The sequence below is a fragment of the Ammospiza nelsoni genome, chromosome 9 (genome assembly GCF_027579445.1).
Source record: "Ammospiza nelsoni isolate bAmmNel1 chromosome 9, bAmmNel1.pri, whole genome shotgun sequence".
Classification (NCBI taxonomy): domain Eukaryota; kingdom Metazoa; phylum Chordata; class Aves; order Passeriformes; family Passerellidae; genus Ammospiza; species Ammospiza nelsoni.
Window position 1 is genome coordinate 12095802 of NC_080641.1, and position 19257 is coordinate 12115058.

The following is a 19257-nucleotide window of genomic DNA, read 5'->3' on the forward strand; positions in this document are numbered from 1 at the left end:
CCTTTCTCAGAGTTGCCTTTATTAAAGGTATCCCAGTACATACTTGATTATGCTTTAGAATCAAAGGGTTTATTTTTTTTCTTTGTGTTCCACTGCCTTCAAACAAAAAAATAAATTTGCATTGGTATTAAAATGCTGTTAATTCTTTTCTGTTGTAGCTCAGGTCCAAGTAAACATCATATTTCATATACAAATTATCTTTATTGGCCTTACTAGAGTTCATTCCACCTGTCCACCTTCCTCATGTTGAGTAAACATGTAACTGGCCAACATCCCCAGGAGAATCTCTCATCATGGAATGCTCTCTGTTTATAATCTAAAAATCCTGATTAGCAGTAATTTTGATAACTTGTCTGTATCTACAAGATAACCCACAAGGCCTGCCTAGGTGTAACTGTTGCTGAAATAGTTCAAATTCCAAGATAGAAATGATTGTATTAGAGCTGGACAGAGAAATCCTCATCAGGAGGCACTAAGGCAAAGGCAGCAGCATACACACAGCTCAGCAGTACCATGCATTTCATTGATTTCTGAGTTCTCCACTCTTGAAACAAGCTATTTACAGGCTGCCTCGGTCTAGCCTTGAAAATTTTAGAAACTATTTGTATACATTTTATGCTAGCTAGCCAGTATTATCTAAAACAATGCCTATGGTGAAATGCTGGCTTTACTAAAACTAATTTTCCCCCAATTAATGGTAATAAAATAAGATTTCTCTTAGCAAAGGAACCCTTAAAGCAGGAATTATCATACCAGGTCATTATGCAAGTTTTACCAGTACCCTGAGAAACACCAGGAGTAGCAGTTTACATTAAAGGAGCCAGGAGGAAGAAAAGGTTCTGCATTTGTTTAAAGGACCACTCCAGAAAATATTATCATTCATTTACACAGAGAGACAGGGTTAGTTTCTTGTAAACCTGATTCACCCTCTACTTGATTCTCTAAGTGCATAATTCTATTTAATTTAGGAAGTGTATGATGGAACAAGGTAACTGAATTACACTTTACAGTATTACAGTTTACATTGCACATCTACCTGCTGAGATTTAGACAACAATTCTTAATTACTAATATATCAACCCCAGCTATTTCCATCTTCTGAATGGCCAACATTTCCCAGGAGCTGTGGTGGCTTGAGTTTAATCACTGGAGATCAATCACTGAAGTAGTTGAAGGAGAAAATCGATGCCAGGACTGCAACAGCGGCTGCCACGACCAACCCTAAATCCAGAGAGAACATAGGCAGTGAGGGAAGAGCAGAACCAGCCCTAAATCCAGAGAGAACATAGGCAGTGAGGGAAGAGCAGAACCAGCCCTAAATCCAGAGAGAACACAGGCAGTGAGGGAAGGGTACCACAACCAGCCCCAAATCCAGAGAGAACACAGGCAGTGAGGGAAGGGCAGCACAGGCAGCAGCAGGCAGGGAGGGGAGGGTGGGCCAGGGGGAATGAGCACAAGGAGAAACAAAAAGAGCTATCCCAAAAAGAGCCACCCCAAAAGCTACTTTTATTAGCGTGCTCATTACTGATGCAGCTGAGGAGACACACCGAAAACCCCAAGACACCCCAGTGATGATGTAAGGGAAAACATTTTTACATTCAAAGCAAACACATATTTACTGCTCCTATTTAATCTTCCAGTTACTATATTCTATTTCTAATAATTAATAGAATCCAGAAGTAACTGCTTTGTTGATTAAAGTGTAATTATTTCAATACAAGCAGCCCCACAGCAAAGAGAGCTGTACTAAATGTAGACAGATCTCTGAGAGCAGCACCATGGAGAAGTTGCAATGGAAATTTCTGTGGCTGGTGTTCCCTGAATTCCTGAGCTGACAATTAGGATGCTATGGGAGCTAACAGTTCTGAAAGGGGCCACTGCAGCTTCTGGAGTGCCATAGCAAAAATCTGGGAAGGAACATACCCATATTTTGTTGGAGCTTCAACAGCAACGTTGCTTTTGTCAGCTGTGCCTGTTCTGTGTCACTCGGGCTGTCAGCCACTGGGCAAATATCAACTGCATGGAAATCAAGGGAAGAAGGGGAAAATTAACAGTTGTGTTTTACAGTGAATTAATACAAAAGGCCAAGAACTTCACATCAACTTTATAAAGTGTATTTATGGTAGAAAAAAAACAGTTTATTGCAGTAGAAGTGGTACAACAGCAATAGCACAGTGCTAAACTATGCTGTATGGCTGGAAGCGTAAAACTAAAGAGACAAAATACATTTCAGGAGAAGCTCCTCTTCCAAAACTCATGTTACACACCCTTCTTCCAGAGTAACATTCCCAACCCTCTTTGCATAGCCTGGGGAGAATCTGAATATGTGAGAGGGAACCACCAAAATGTACCATTGAGCACCTTCCAAGATCAAAGGTCCTCTCAGAGCCATCAGTCCCCAGCTCAGGGTACATGCAAATCCCACACCAGAGAGGATGCGCCCAGCAGCACTTCCCTACCCAACAGCCAGGGATGCATTTTTTTCCAGCCACAGAAATTCCTTCCTGGAGATCCCCTAAAAATACCCTTTCACAGCAGGCATTGAGGACTCATTCCTCTTTGGAAGAATTACTAGATCCTTAGTCTGCCCAGCCAGGATGTGAGAGAGCTTGAGTCTATTTCCAGGCAGATGGGACTCAAACCTGTATCTATTTCCTTTGCAAAGATCTCCCTAATCCCTGGGCTATATCCAGCTTGCTAGAGGGGCAGGAGAGAAAGAAGGGGATTAATCTCCAGTCCTTCAGCCCAACTTCTCTGAGCCAGCATGGAATACACCATACACCCTCCAGTGACAAAGCTGCTGGATGGTTGTGGGCCACCATTTTTAAGCATTCCCATTTTCAGGAGTTTGCTAAGACTTGCGAAGAATTTGGATTACAATTCAGAATCTATAACCACAGGCACCTTCTGCACAAGCAAACAGAAAGACAGTGTTTGTCATGGCAGTGGGAGCTGGATGTGTCTGGGAAGAATGAGACAAGCAGGCTCAGATAAGAGAAGGAGCCTAACAGACTGTTCTGGAGACAAGGGAACCCCCAGCAGAACCAGATATCAGGGAAGGCCATGGGACACTGATCTGAATAAAAACAGATCTCCATTTCCACAGAGGGGCTGACCATCAGCAATAAATCACAAATTACATGCTTGAGTAATAAGGCACATCCTCTGTGTGATTCATATGCAAACGAAGTACTTTCTCTGTCATTAGCTATGGTGGAAATGGATAATCTAGACGATCAGAAAGGTTGTTTCTGTTGAGTCATGTGGATAATTGTCTTCAAAATATCCTTAAATCAAGCTTGCACAAGACTTGTTACACAAAAACACCCAAACTAGCTTTTAAAACCTGTCTTTAGGGGTTTTATCCCTAAACCCACTGCATTGGTACAGGATGTACAGCAGCAGAGAAATCACTGCTTGATATGAAACTCAACAGGACAGTGAGATACACAGATATAAGACATTGCTTGGAGATCTCTCTGCAAGCAGCACATCCATGTGAAATCAAGATAACAATATTTCAGTGCAAAGTGTGTTTTTGAAGAGAAATCGTCAAATATTCCTGAATCCCACTAGTCCTCAATGAGGCCATGGCTAGATAATTTTCTTTGTGCCAAGAAAAACACTCCCTCAGCTGCCTAAAATGAGCAGAAGTCTTCAGCGAGAGTAGTTATTAATTGTTGAAATATAGGTTTTCAGTAAGTATCTTTAACTAGCACAGTAAGAGAACTTCTGTCCAGAGTTTTGAATTCTGTAAAACATCCCACTTTGGGACAATCTGACTGCATTTTTGGGCCACCTCTGGAGTCTAGCTCCAGCAGGTTCCTTTCTGCTGTATATTTGATGAGCAGGTAGGATGGTCTGTGCCCTCTAACTTGAGGTTTCTTTGTGCTTCCCTGTGCTGAGGGGACCTTTGGAAGCTGCACATCAAGGCAGCTGCACATTCCTTGCCTAGGAAAAAATAAGAAGACAAAGGGGAAAAAAAAAAGAACCACCCTTGAGCTATTTAGTTACCACAGGCCTTTATGCCATCACATTCTGGAAGGTTTGCATGTAGAGCAGCAAAATCACACAAAAGAATTTTCATAGCAGATGTCTTCTAGTACCAGTTAGATGAATCTTTAATTCTTCAGTTTCCTAACCAAGATAGGGAAGTGATTACCACTGCTGAAGTCTTATTTCTGTCTATCCACTCAGGGTATTTACCAGCCCACCCCCTGCACCAAGGAGGAGCAGGGATTTAGTAAAGCCAATCAGAAATGCAGAGCTTTCAGTTGCCTGTATTAGAGCACTGAATACCTTGAAATTACAGTGTTAGGGCTATTTAAAGCTTTCACTTATAAATAGCTTGGAGTTTACTTTCTATTTTCCACACAGCAATTTTAAAGCATGACCCAGTGGTGTCCCCACTGGAGATCTGTACATGGAGTCAAGACACAAACTGCAGAAGACAGCAGGAGAGCCCCAAGTTCAGTAAACATATAAAACTGACCTCAAAAATTCATGTTTTGACTAGAAGTTCCTTACAAAATAAATCTTTTGCCTATACTGATTAGATCCTCTTCTTCTAAAGTGCATATTTTAAAAAAGGGAACAAAACCTCAAATTATTTCAAAAGCCTGCTCGTGTTCTTGAATTTTAGAGAATTCTTTTTATCAGCAAACTTTCCCCAGAACCTCAGTATGAACAGCATTTCCAGTTAATTTGAGGAAGGTGCCTCAGACCACAGGAACTGTGACACAAACAGAAAGGCTGATGACAAAGTTCCCTACAAACCAATTACTGAATAGTGACTATCATTAACAAAGTTAGAGCTAAGCTTAGAGAAACAGCACATGCTTCCCAAGCCAAAATGATGCACTGCAAAAGCCTTTGCACAAGAAAAACCACAAACTCTCATTATAACACAAAAACATGTTCACAGCAATACTTAGACATTTCATACCAAAGCAACAATAAAAATCAAATCCCATAATTAATGGGGGATTTTTTTAGAATGCAGAACATTTGTATGCATTTAACAGGACTCTTTCTAAAATTACCTTCCTGGTATGATAAAAGTGTATAAATAACTTGTGATTTTAATAAACCACAAGTGACCGATGCCTCAACTTTAGTTATCAGAATGAACAGTGCTGTGCTGTCAGTATTATTGATATCACTGCAATTAACAGAGCCCATTCCATGGACAAACTTTATGGTGGTCACCAGGACAAGGCCAAGCTTTCCTAAAATCCCCTTGCACGTTTTTTCCTCTCCTCTTCAATGCATTTATTTCAATTTGTGGCTTTGGGGCTTTTCTGAAAGAAAATACACACCTACTTTTAATTTGCTTTTCTTTCAAAGAAAAGGAATATAAATCCCCCTCAGTTAACTCTACAAGCAGCAGACTACAAGAACACCCAAGCTCCTTTAGTGGCCATCACTTCACACTTATTGTTGGCATTAATCTTTGGGATGCCCTGCTGTGAGTGGAAAGGTGTTTCCTTCGTACCTGCAGCTCACACAGCCTTACATAAGCAATAAAGCTGAACTGAATCATCACCTCTCTCCTCCCACACCTCTCTCCACTGCTACAACAATACTCATTTGCTTCTCTAAGCTACACTGATTCCTTAAAGCTCAGTAGTAATTAGTTTTAAGAGTATTAAAGTTACTCTAATAATGCCAGAGAGATTTTTATTGTCTTTCCTGTTTTCCTTGAGGTTCCTGTACACCTCTTTCTCTTCAAAAGGATGAGTCAGTTACAGCTAACAGGTCTAGGTAAAGCCCGGGGGAGCTGATTCATTTAGAAAGACAAGAATTTATGGTTAACTCTGAAATGAGGAAACTCAAAACCCCCTCCAAGTTAACATGCAAGTCAAGGTGAATATCAGTACTCACAGTTCACCTTGCACAGCAAGTCATGGTTACATTGCCCAGTTTTTGTCCCTAAATACCAACATCAAAAAGTGTTCATAGTTTTAATGTGAGAATTAGTGTTGGATTTTTTATTTTTTAAATTACAAAACTGGAACCTGCAGCTCATATGCATGTTGCGGGGGGGGGGGGGGGGGGGGGGGGGAAGGGGAGCAAAATGCCTTCCGTAAGACCACAGAAAATGTTCTTAGGTACATTTCAATGTCATGTTTGAAATCCACATTGAAATCAACATTGCAAGGGAGAAAGCCCAAAAGGAAATTATATAGACCAGAAATGTTCAGAAAGAGGAATCCAGTAACTAGATTAAGTCAAAATATCTGTATTAAAGGGAATATAGCAGTCTCATAATCAGACCACAAACTTGTAAGACATTCAGTATAAAATGAAAAGTGCTCTCAATTTTGTTTTCATTTCGGTTGAACCCACAAATCTTCAGGTTTAGGCACTGCATTTGGTACATAAATTAAAACACTCTGAGTAAAGAAAGGTATTTGGCTTTTTTTAAAACACCAGGTTTAGCATGAAAACTTCCTGAAAGACACATCAGACTACATGAATGTTTTGCCAGAAGAAATTTTAAAGTGTTTTTAATTCTGTAGTGAAAAAACAGTAGATTTCACTAAATCACTCAACTTATTCTAACTTGTCTCAAAACTACTTAGCACTAAAAAGATGAACTACTGACAGTGTAAACATACATATTCATGTAAAAAAAATAAAGCTTTGCAGGATGTTTTTTAAGAGTTTATTTATCAATAAAGGATCCCCTCTAATTCATGGGCACAATGGCACATACAAACCTTGGTAAACCATCTCTTCGTGTTTCTACAGCAGCTCATGGGCTGCAGTCATGGCTGCACTGGAAAACCAAAATATTTGAGAGGGGAAAGAGAAGTCTGTTCAGAGAGAAACATAAACTGTGAGAAATTGGACCATTTTCCACAATATATTTAAGCTGCAATGAATTGTTATAATTGCTTAGAGTTGCATGTGAAGTAAGTTGACTTTATCCATATCTGGCTAAAACTGGCCTGTGCCATTAATCAGCATTTTCCTGGCCCCTGAGCCAGCCTGCCCTAGCTCTCAGATATTTACCTGTGCTAATGTCCTCAGCTATGTGCATATCTTCAGCTTGCACAGGCTGATCCAACATCTCCACAAAACGTTCCTGGATTTCTCCAGCAGCCTCATCACCAAACTTATAATCACTGAGCATCACACTGGATCCAGCAACTGGGACAAACAGTCTCTGAGGCAGGACATGATATTCCCTCCCAAAACCTAAAAGGAAAGAGGGAGAAATACCATCCCAATAAACGCCTTGACAGTTATGATAAGATCCCTCCATAATCTCTGAGCACAAGATAAAGTCATTGCAAAAGAGCTCAAGGTCTCTGTGTAAAACCCTGCTTTCAGACATGCCTGGCTTAGTGGGCTGCTATTCTATGGATTTATGTCCTTACATTATTAGTCTCTCCAGAAATACCCAGGGCAGCTCCAAACAGATCATAAAACAGAAAGCAGAACTTTTCTCCTGTTCAGAATGACTTGCAGGAGGGCTCAGGGAGAGGCTGCAGGTAAGAGCTCCCCGAGGAGCAGGATTTCAGCAGCACTCAGGACTGCAGAGGTGTCACACAGAGCCACAAAGCTCGGCTGCCACCTAGAGAAGGGACTCAGAACTACCTGCAATGGAAAAGGCTCCCTCTGCCCAAGACATTCCCATTGATTTGTCAATTAACTCCTTTTTGGTTTAAGGCAACGACACCACTGCACTGACTTAAAGGAGTTTAAAGAGTCCCAGCATAAGCTCAGAGATCTGGTCTCTATCAAGTTTTAACACACATCAATATTAATAGGAAGACCATACATGTATTTAAAAAAAATTATAAATAAAAACTTAAAGTGTGCAAGGTACAGTTGGAACTTCAGAGACAAGAGTTTCAACTACAGAAGTTTGAAAATCACAAAATATCTGATGAGTGAGGAAGAAGCTGGGATTCCTTATTGTGGTCACAGGAACTGCGATGGCAAAGGACACAAACCTGACAAAAAAAATTTCCAGATTTAAGAAAAAGTCAAGGCTGACAAGCAGCAACTGTACCTTCTCCTTTTTATTCTGCTCGAACCATACTGGAACTTCACTATAACACAATTTTCTACAACCACCAAAATTCACTGCAAATACAAGTTAGTGGCTTTGGGGTTTCTTGTTTGTTTTTTTTTTTTTAATTTCTTACTTTTTTTCTGAGGTCCTTCATTTAAAATCAGATCTTCAAACAATATTTCACACCGATCACTCAATGTGTTTATTATGTCTCTTTTCAAAGCCTGCAAGGACACAGTGAAATCATCAGGAATAGCAAAACCATTTGCAAAATCAAAACTATTTGCAAAGCTTTTAACCAGGAAGAAATAAACAAAGAAACCCCATATGTTAAACCCATGATGAAATAATAGGTTTTTTTCCCAGAAAAGAAAAACTAGTAAATATTTTACTAGTAAAATATTTTAGTAGTATTTTAGTAAAAAAACTAGTAAATATTTTATTTTCCCAGAAAATAAAAACTAGTAAAAATTTCCCAGAAAATTTTCAAACTACTAAATAATAATTTAATAATAGAGAAAAGCTAACATCAAAAGAATTGGTATCAAGAAGGAAAACCACAAAACAAAAATGAAAAGCTGAGGAAATTTTTAGGATTGCTAGGATAAGAACGGACAACTTCTAGATATTTATCAGTAAAGCCAAACAAAAATAATCACAAGGCAATGACTCAGTGAGGGAAAAAAATAAATTACTGAACAAGTAAATCTGAATTTTACCTCTACAATATTTAATATTACAGTCTGCAACCATTTTAAAGAGAATTCTTCAAAGCCTAATCCCTTGGACAATTTGTGCAAAGCCTCCCCAGAGCCCAGCCTTACACACATCACACATATTCCTCTAGAAGAGAAAAACTAACTAACCCCACACGGATGGTTTCTAAAATAACTTTGACCCCAGTTCTGGCAAAGGAAAACCAGTATGCCAAGTCCCAGGTGTTCCAGGAGAATGTTTCTGATGGACCAAGACCCTGCTCAGTACCTGAATGGCCTCTTTAACCTTGGGCTTGTTGCTGTGGATGTAGGCTCTGCATTTCACAGCCCCCCGCAGGTTGATGGAGCCACTGCACACCTGCACCGTCGCCGTGGACCTGGGGCTGGCACCCTGGCACTGAGGGACAAACACATACACCTTTATCCCAGGCCCTTGCAGCAGTGTCACTAAAACCAGAACCACCAAACCAACAGCAGGTGCTCACACACAAGCTGTTTCCCTCACAATTTTATTTTATTTTTAGTTATTCGTTTGGTTCTTCCTCTCTTTTCTATTATGGCAAATGTGTTTATCTCTCCAGGTGTTTCAAACACTTGTGTCTAGGAGATTTTAAAACTTTCCAGGCTTGTGGCAAATGACAGCATTGCAACTGTTAAGTCTTTTACAGGCTTTTGTAAAACAATGACGTTTTCATGTTTGCTATAATCAGCGTAACCCAGGGTGTGCTGGGAGTCATCCCATCAGTCAGTAACAAATTATACACATGGTCACACTGAGAGCTGCATCAAACTGTTGCCTAGAAATGCTCTCCCTAATTACCACAACAATGAGTGTGAGCATGAAGCACTCCAGGACAACACCTGGAAACACTGGGATGCACAACTTCCTCACCAACTGCACAAACCACTTCTGCCAGAAAAAGTTTTCCTCTCCCTGCAGCAATTCACCTCAATGTAATAGACAGTAACAACAAAAGAAGCTGAGATACTCATGGAGACTTTAAATGGCATTGGAAACACTTCTAGCTTTGCTGAACATAATTTTGAGAATCCAGGAACCTCCTGACAAAACACAAAAGGCTATGAAACAAGGCCTGGACACATTTGCACTTCAGGACCTAGACTGGGGCACCAAATTCACAGTTCTTCACAACTCAGGTAGGGAGGAAGCTCCTGACATAGATCCAGCAGCTCCAGATGATGATTCAGCTCACGGGATCTACGCCTTAATCCAGAGCTGGCAGCTGAGCTTCTGACAAAAGCATCCAAGTGAATGTCCAAGCTAGCCAGGGCAAGCTGTGCTTTGAAGTGTGGGGATGACTCTGAATTCAGATACAAAGTCACCTGAAATCAATGTACACAGGTACCTACAGGTATCCTACTACCAAAGGAATTAATCACAGGATTTCTTTTCCAGAACCTGTTTTCCAATCTTTCAGTTATCCTATGCAATTCATGGACAACATGGTTATCTCACCACAAGAATTTCTAAAGGCACAAAATATGCAGATCTGTGGACAATCAGTTTCATATTCAATATCCAGGAGGGAAAAAAGTCTTAGGAATAAGTGAGCAAGATTTCTAGACAATAATTCAGAATCTTGTTATTTTATTTTTTGCTCTATTTTATAATTTAAAGGCAAGCTTATATTTTGCAAACCACTGAAAACTTACCAGCTGTGTCAGAACCTTGACATCAGAAATCTGAGTGCTGGGCTGAGTATTTCCTCTGAACTTTTTCTGAGGGGAAAAAAATTCTTTGTGTCATGAAAGAGGAAAAAAAAGTGCCTGAGGCAGTCTCCTCACAATGGTATAGAGTGTTCCCTAGTTTATAGCCTTTGAGAGGGAAAAATAGCACTTAGAAACCAACCAAGAGAATAGAACTAGAAAACTAAAAGGAGAGATGAATGAATCAATCATCAAGGTGACTGAAAGTAGGTCTTTGAAATGTCATCACCCACATTCACACCTCACTCTGTAATAGAAACATTTCAGTCATTTCACACATAATTACTGCATTCACACTGCCCAGGAGGGAGAGGCAGGCTGCAGGAATGACAGCTCTGTGTGTTGGTTGCCTGGAACAGCCAATCAGACCAACAAACACTGCACAGGAGATGTCTCATTCAATGCTCTGTCACACAGAGGTTCCAACCATACATCTATTAGAGCTCAATTCCTCCTTGTTTGGTACTCACCTGCCCTTCCAGCAGTTCTGTATCCTCATCTTTAACTTGGCCATTGATCAGAAAAACACTGTCTTCTATCTGCTTTGACCATCGGTTTAACCCATTCTTTAAAAGAAGTGAAAACACAAAATAACCATAAGAAAGAGGAAAGAATTAATGAATTTCACTGAAGGGTTGGACAGCTCCATGCTGAAACTTATAGAAGTGTATGTTTAAATACTTACTCTGAGAGAGTTTTAAAATGAAAAACCTGTGTTTTGCCAAAGGTAAACCTTAAATGGACCACATTCAGAACAAATTAAGAAACAAGCATTGCAAAATACTGAAGTGTCGCCCCAGGGATTTGGGGGTTGCAGAGAGGGTTGCAGCCCATTGAAAGACAACTCATGGCAAAACCATCCCATAGTCCAGCACAAATTGGGTGTAACCTTTCACCAGGTGAGACACCAGAGAAGTTACCTGGGATACTCATGACCATTATTACATAATTTTGAACAAAGGAAATTTCTCACTGAGCACAGCAGAAGAGTTACATTTAAAAGATGAATAATTGCTAATCATTCTCCACTGATTAGTCCTACTCCTCTCCTGCACTGTTTAACTCTTTCTTATTTAATTTTCAGCACAGAAATGAGTGTGGTTACTGGTGTGTAGGAACCAGGGCAGGCAGTGAGTTACCTTGGTGTTCTTCTCCAGGTCATGGTTGGGGGAAGTAGCAAGAAGTGGAATGTGGATGTTCACATTTACTGTGCAGCCCAAAGCCACCCAGGAGGCAGTCAGAGCATTCTGGTACTTCCAGTCTGCTGGTTTAGCTGAACTCTGAGAGCACAAAGGAAAAGCCATAAAGCATCTACCCAAAGCACTATATTGAGGCTTTTTGGGGGTTTAGCATTCCTTGCCATGCATTAAAAGCTGGATGAGCTTACCTTGGGGTCCTGCACATCGTAGGTTCGGCAAACTACTCTGTGCTACTTAAAGAAAAAGACCCAGTGGAAAGCAAGGGAGCAAATAAGAACAATCCACAATTAACTTAGCCCTCTACTAAACTTCCTTGTTGAGCTAATTTATGCTCTGCAGCAAGTTCTCACCTTTCATCAGTGTAAAAAAGTGGGAAAAGTGTAAAAAAGTGGGAAAACATTTTCCCGTAATCTCCAACTACCACAGCAATGCCATCTCTACAAACAAATTAAGATCAATATGTATTGACAGGAAAAGCACCAAGGCATCCATTTTTAATTTGTCCTCATCTCTCTCTCCCCTCAGAGAAAAATCCTTGCTTTCTCTCCTTGTATTATGTCATTACCAACAGCTCCTGCATTCTGCTGCAGCTCTAGCATTGATCCCACAGGATTGCTGCTGCCCCAATTCCATGCAAACACCACTGGTAACAGCAATTCAAAAAGCCAAACAGTAATTTAGGATTTTTTTTTCAGTTTATGCAAGTCAAGACTGACTGGGAAAGGTGTCATTTGATGTTGTCACACAGACAGACCTCATAAAAAATGATGGAAATTTTGCAAGGATAAAAGGGTCAATAGTCTTAACCACAGCTAACCAGAAAACTTCATTATATCAACTTATACATGTCTAGTGGAACTTAAACAGCCTCCTCCTCCCTAATTTTTATTTATTCAGCAGTAACTGGATAAAAGAGGTTGGGAGAGTAGCCTCAGTCGATAAACCTTGCTCATAAAGGATACTTTTTTGTAGCAGAACAGATTTGAAGTGCTGCTCTGTCTGAGACCTCCTCCTCAGCAGGTTTCCAGAGCCTTCTTTTACTCAAGGACTTTTCCACTGAGAAGATTAGCTAAAGACCAAAAATAAATTGAAAAAATATTCACTATAACTCCTGGAAAATAGTCTTGTGCTAGAATTTTAAGTCAAAGCAATATCAAAGTTATGTATGAGCAGAAAACACAGCTTACACGTCACCAAAATGTCACATAAAAAGAAAATCCAACAGGGATTCAGAGGCACTTTTTACCAAAGTGAAAGAGGCTTGTTAAATTTTAATTTAGCTCCCTTATAAACCAAAGCAAGCAGTATACATTCACATGGCCAACCTGTATGCTTTTGTCCTTACAGATACATATTACAGTTTTGTGCCTATCAGCTGGGTCAGAAAGGCTGTGCAAAAGAGCTACTAATTATAAAACACAAATCCCCCCCCCAATTTTTAATTCAGCTATTACTGGTTACCTGGACACAGCTCACCTTTTTTAGCCAGCTACCAGTTTCATTACATAACTTAGATGCAATTACACTGAACTGCCAAAATTGACTCTTAGATCTCAGGCTTCCAAACCTGCTCATGCTTAAATCACTGACCATGATTATGTTAGAAAAATGACAAAATGAACATACATTTTCAGCACAGAAACCAAATATGGCAGTAGATACCCCAATACTGTAACAAAAATGCATTTTAAGTCTACCAGGTAGTTTTGAGTATTTTAAATTTAATCCCACACCCTTCAGTCAAGTGCACACGTTCTAGACAAGATGTTTCTCTTAAAGGAATCAGAATAGGTCTTTCACTACTGTAAACATCTCCAAACTGAGTGATTTTATTCAGACAAAGAAAGCTAACATGCTAACAACACTAGTACCTTTATGTGGCTTTATAAGCAACAAAGATTTAGCTTAATATAAACCTTGAGGATGTTTTCCCTAAGCCAGAATGTCCACATCCACTAAATACAGACAAACCCAGTAAATAGAAATTCAGATTTGCTATTGCAGTAACAATCAGGAGGTCAACAAATAGTGTCCCACAGGACAGGGATTTCTGAGGTTCCAGTCTCAAACCCACACATCAAAGCACAACATTTGTGACATAAAGCAACAAAACTGCTGTATTTTAGTCAGGCCAATGAGAGGCAATTACTCACACACAGAGCCAAGGATGCTGCTGTGCTCCCAGCAGGAACTGTGCTTACCTTGCGCAGAGCATTTTGACCATCTTTAGCCAGCTCTGGAGTTGCAATCATAAACACACCCAGGACCAGCAACCCTCCAGGGAGCATTCTGGACACCTTGAAAATAAAAATGAACATTTATTAACAGGATTGGCAATCTAGAAACCATGTAACTTGAGATATCAAAAACCACCGGTGAGACAAGTCTGCACCAATAGCAGAAGTGAACTAAGGGACACTGGTTTTCACTTACAGGACCCTGTAAGTGAACACATCCTGCAAGTGTTTTCCTTTCAGTAATAACAAGTGTTCTTTCACCAAAAAACCTGAAAACATTAAGGGTATTTCTGGTTTAAAACACCTGTGCCCAGCATGGTTAGGAAGGCTCTGTCACTTTGACATGACACAAGTGGCGAGATCCTTTGTGTCCATCTTATTTCCCTCCTGTTCCTCCCACCCTTTGCCATCCCCAGGGTGAGGTCTCACCTGACTGGCATGTGTGGTGATCCACTCCTCATCCAGGGATGCCAGTTTGGGAGGGCCCAGGCTCTCCTCCTGCTGCTGCTCCTTGGGAGGAGTTCGCACAGCCCTGATGACATAGTCCCGTTGGGGGGAGCACTTGCCAGAACATCAACAGAAGCAAACACACCTTGAGACTGCTGAACAGGGGTTTCCCCAGCTCACAGGAATGAATGGAAGGACAATCCCACCCTTACCTGCCCTATCAACAGGCCAGTGACATATGGCTTCACCTTTGTGCTGAGCTCTGTCAGGTACTGCCCAATCCCTTCCTCCACAAAGTAAGTTCTACCCATGGCTCCAGGTTTAAGTGAGCTGCTGTAGTTCCAACCTACAAAACACACAATGCACTAAGTGAAAGAGGGTACATACACTGCAATGGGTACAGGAGAACAAGTCTCACACAAAGATGCTTTAGAACTGTTTGATCGAAAAAACCCTGCAAGGTCATTGAGTCCAACCATTCCCCAAGGCCACTACTGACCCATGTCCCCAAATGCTACATCCACATGGCTTTAAAATCCATCCAGGGATGGGGACTGTACCCCTATCCTGGGCAGCTATGCCAGGCCTGGACAACCCTTTCAGTAAAAGATTTTTCCCAATATGAAACCTGAACCTTCCCTGATGCAACTGGAAGCCTTTTCCTCTCCTCCTGTCCCTGTTCCTGAGAGCACAGCCTGACCCCCCCGGCTGTCCCCTCCTGTCAGGAGCTGTGCAGAGCCACAAGGTCCCCCCTGAGCCTCCTTTTCTCCAGGCTCAGCCCCTTTCCCAGCTCCCTCAGCCCCTCCTGGTGCTCCAGACCCTTCCCCAGCTCCATTCCCTTCCCTGGACATGCTCCAGCCCCTCCACACCTTTCTTGTCATGAGGGGCCCAAAACTGAATCCAGGATTTGAATTTTGAAATGCCTTCAAGAAAAAGTATCTTGCTGCATGATACTTCTAAAGGATGCACTGTTCCATTCCCACAGTGACTTGCTGAATTCCACACGTGTCCTTGACCATGTCCTACAGCACTTCCATTCCAATTCCCAAACACTCAGAGCACACTATCTGTGCACATTCCAATGAGCCTGGGCTGCCACAGACTCCTCTCCCTTGCCTGAGGGCTAGGCTGAAAACCCCTTCAAGCCTGGAGAACATTATCCCAAAGAATTAGGCATTAAAAAGCTGAAGCCCAAGAGCAAAGGGTGAGGAAGCAAAGAACATCCTGAACCTCCACAGGGAAGGTGCTCACAGACCTCAACTCATGCCCCCACAGCCAGGATCAGCAACTGCAAATCCCCAGGGATCAGCCCCTGCACATCCCCATGGATCAGTACCTACACATCCCCAGGATCAGCCCCTGCACATCCCCAGGATCAGCCCCTGCACATCCCCATGGATCAGCCCCTGCACATCCCCATGGATCAGTACCTGCACATCCCCAGGATCAGCCCCTGCACATCCCCAGTTTCTGCAGCCGCCCCGGTCTCAGCCGAGCACCGATGTGGCCGATTACGCCATCGCTAGGCACCGCGGCGCAGAGAGATGACGCACAGCAATGCATAGCGGAGCGCGGGAAAAGGGCGCGCACAGCCCCCCGCTCCGCCATATTGGGAGTGGCGGAAGCGGCCGCGCTCCCCTGGCAGCTCTCGGGCACACGGGGCACCTCAGAAGCACAGACAGCTCCTGTCCTGTAGCATGGATGAAGCTCCTCTATCCCTCATGGCGACGAGGCCGTGCAGTCTCCTGTCCCGGCTGTGGCGCTGCCGCGGCTCTGCCGCCACTCCCATGATGGCGCGGCCGTGGCGGAAGCGGAAGCGCGGCCGGCGGCGGGCGGCGCTGTGCCGGAGCCATGGCGGCCGTGCTGCAGCAGCTCCTGGAGCGGGCCGAGCTCGCCAAGCTGCCCCGCGCCGTGCAGGGCAAGCTGGAGCGCTTCCTGGGTGACCAGCAGGGCGAGATCGACGGGCTGCGGGCCCGCCATGAGCGCTTCAAGGTGGACAGCGGTGAGCGCGGCGGGCGGGCCCACGGTCCCTGTGCTGGGGGACGCAGCGCGGGCACAGCGCGGAGCGCGGTTCTGTCTTCCACAGGCTCTCGGGGGTTCCCTGGGGGCTGTGAGGCCGGGAGGGGCTGGGAACGGGCCTGCAGTGGGATCTGAGCGGTGTTTGTCTCGTTTTGTCTCCTGGAGTATACGTATATATATTTATATATACTTTTAAAATTTTTTTCTCTTCCTGGTGTTTGTTTTTTTTTTTTTCCCTCTTGCTAAGGTGCGTTCAGGGTTAAAACTGCATTCGAAATGGTCTTAAAGAACAGCTTTTGGCCAGGTTTTTAACAACCATTGATACACACCAGTCTGACGAGGAGTGGCTGAGGGAGCTGGGAAGGGGCTCAGCCTGTAGAAAAGGAGGCTCAGGGCGGACCTTGTGGCTCTGCACAGCTCCTGACAGGAGGGGACAGCCGGGGGGTCGGGCTCTCCTCCCAGGAACAGGGGATAGGAAGAGAGGGAATGGCCTTCAGTTGCATCAGGGAAGGTTTAGGTTTGATGTTGGGAAAAATCCTTTACTGAAAAGACTGTCCATCCCTGGCACAGCTGCTCAGGGCAGGTGTGGAATCCCCACCCCTTGATGGATTTTAAAGCTGTGTGGATGTAGCATTTGGGGACATGGGTCAGTGGTGGCCTTGGCAAGGCTGGGCCATGGTTGGACTCTGATCTTAGGTGTCTCTTCCAACCCAAACAGTTCTGTGCTTCAATCTGCTTTGGTCCTCGTTGTGGAGCAGAAATACAGCTTTGTTCACCCAGCTCTGAAAGAGCTTTAGGTTTATACTTTACTGTTCAATTCCATTCTGTAAAATGGCCCTGATGGAATCAATATTTTTATATTGATTTGGGGATGAGTTGATAACAGAACAGTAACACCAGCAGAGAGCAGGGACAAGAGTGTAAGGTTGTGAATATGAGTTAATTTGTAGAGGATGTGACATTCTTCTGATACTTCATACTTCTCATACTTCATACTTCTTCTACCTTTCAGTTTTTCAGTCTCTCTCATGGTAGACATCTTGGTAAATGTATTACTAAAGTGTGGTGTAAATTAAGGTAACCCACAGATTTTAGAAAGATACTCTCTTCCAGATCCATTCTTCTCGTGTGTGGCAGGAGGAGCAGCATTGTTTGAAATTGTAATGTATGAGAGGAGGAAGATTAAATAGACAGCCCTCAGTGCTTCCTTAGAAGCCCATCCTGCCCAAGAGTGGGATTAATTATGCTTTTACTGAGTATTTTACACTGAAGCTCCATTTCACAGTTACTGTTTTAGATCACAAAAATTCACATCTAATTCTTTGTTTTTTCGCTGCTAAGGGAATAGAGCCCAGAAATTAATTTTAAGAAGTCTTCATTAAAAGATTCCCCAGATCAAAACCCTTAATACCTGGGGATATGTGGATTTTACTTGGAATGTATAGAAATACTTCAGAAATGAAAGAAGTTTTAAGGTGATGAGCCCACACTGGATAATTGGGCTGATACAACATCTCTACTTACATCAAAAATGTTAAATAACTATTTAGATTAATTAGGCTCTTTCTTGATGGACAATTTCACAGAATCACGGAGTGATTTGGGTTGGAAGGGACCTTAAAGCTCATCTCATTCTAATCCCTGCCATCAGCAGGGACACTTTCCACTAGAGCAGGCTGAAACATATCACAATTTCTGGAAACACAGCACTTGTCTTGCTAGCACAGTGTTTTAAACAGTGTTCGCTCAATGTGGAAATGCAGGTTTTTGCCTTCAAAAATGTTGTGGTTTTTTTTTTTCCTTCCTTCAAATTCTCTTACAGTCTTATTATTTTTATATATTCTTTTTAGAATGCTCCTTGGTAAAGGTGAGAAGGAAAAAATGTTTATGATGTGAAACTGAAAAGACTTTGGTCTTTTGCAGAGCAACAGTACTTTGAAGTGGAAAAGCGACTGGCTCAGAGCCAGGAAAGACTTGTAAATGAGACCCAGGAATGTCAAACTCTGCGGGAGGAGCTCAAAAAGCTTCGTAAGTGGAACTGTGTAACATCCCTAAGTGCTGGGCAGGACATTCACCCTCCAGGCCAGGGCTGTGGGCACTGCCTCAGGCTTTGCACAGGAGCTGAAAATCTCCCATCAGCTGCATTTGTAGAGATGTGTTTTGGTGGTGTGTTCCAATATTAATGGAATCTGTTGTTCTCATGGCAGAACAGCCCCTTGCTGGGTTGTAGCAGTGCAGGGGGCTGTGGATGGATCCTCACAAAAGCTGTTTCTGCTTTAAGCAGTGCCTTAGTCTGCCTCAGTGCCCCTTGCCCATCCAGGGCAGGGTCTGGCATTCTTCTCTCTCTTTTGTTAAAAATGTTTGTCAGGGAAATTGTGACTCTGTTGCATTAGGAGGGTGGGTTCTGTCACATCCTAGTGGAGATCCCTCACTGCTGTTCCTTCCCCCCAGATGAGCAGCTGAAGGTGCTCAATGAGAAGAACAAGGAGCTCGAGGCTGCCCAGGACCGGAACACGGCTGTGCAGGTACTGCTGGGGCTGCCACCCTGGGGCTCCCTGGCCCTTTGCAGCACAGAGTGCACTCAGTTCTCAGTGGAGAATATCAGGATCAGCACCACTATAAGCTCAGGGAGATGCTTACATGTCCATGGGGATGTGTGTGCAGGAAAATTGCAGGAACTTTTAAAAAGGTGGTGTTTTAGCAAACTGAATGACAGGTGAGCAGGTGCTTTTGTTTTAGTTTGCATGGATTGTTCATTCCAGCTGAAACCTGTTGTGAAGTGACTTTAACCCAAACCCCCAAAATTCTGTCAAAGGCATAAACAAAACTTCTAGTTTTCCCCATCCTTTCCCACTCTCTGGCACAGTTTTTCTTGTGTTATGCCC

At 42.8% G+C, this 19257-nt stretch overlaps 2 protein-coding genes across 5 annotated transcripts in view; one reads left to right on the forward strand and one right to left on the reverse strand.

Annotated features, from left to right (window-relative positions):
- On the reverse strand, positions 1-15881 carry ODR4 (odr-4 GPCR localization factor homolog). The gene is made up of 14 exons (XM_059478628.1): positions 15784-15881; positions 14566-14699; positions 14336-14467; positions 13871-13966; positions 12632-12738; positions 11858-11894; positions 11610-11750; positions 10941-11036; positions 10417-10482; positions 9011-9139; positions 8160-8250; positions 7018-7203; positions 1924-2016; positions 1-1221 (listed from the first exon to the last, which is right to left on the reverse strand). Exons 2-14 carry the CDS (start codon positions 14662-14664, stop codon positions 1154-1156), a joined length of 1341 nt encoding a protein of 446 aa, XP_059334611.1. The 5' UTR covers positions 14665-14699; positions 15784-15881; the 3' UTR covers positions 1-1153.
- A 323-nt stretch (positions 15882-16204) lies between these two features.
- TPR (translocated promoter region, nuclear basket protein) overlaps positions 16205-19257 on the forward strand; it is a 33845-nt gene continuing 30792 nt past the window's right edge. For all 4 annotated transcript variants that reach the window (XM_059477777.1, XM_059477779.1, XM_059477780.1 and 1 more), the window contains exons 1-3: positions 16205-16355; positions 18296-18400; positions 18824-18897. In XM_059477777.1, coding sequence (XP_059333760.1) covers positions 16205-16355; positions 18296-18400; positions 18824-18897 — 330 coding nt within the window. The remainder of the gene's footprint in view (positions 16356-18295; positions 18401-18823; positions 18898-19257) is intronic.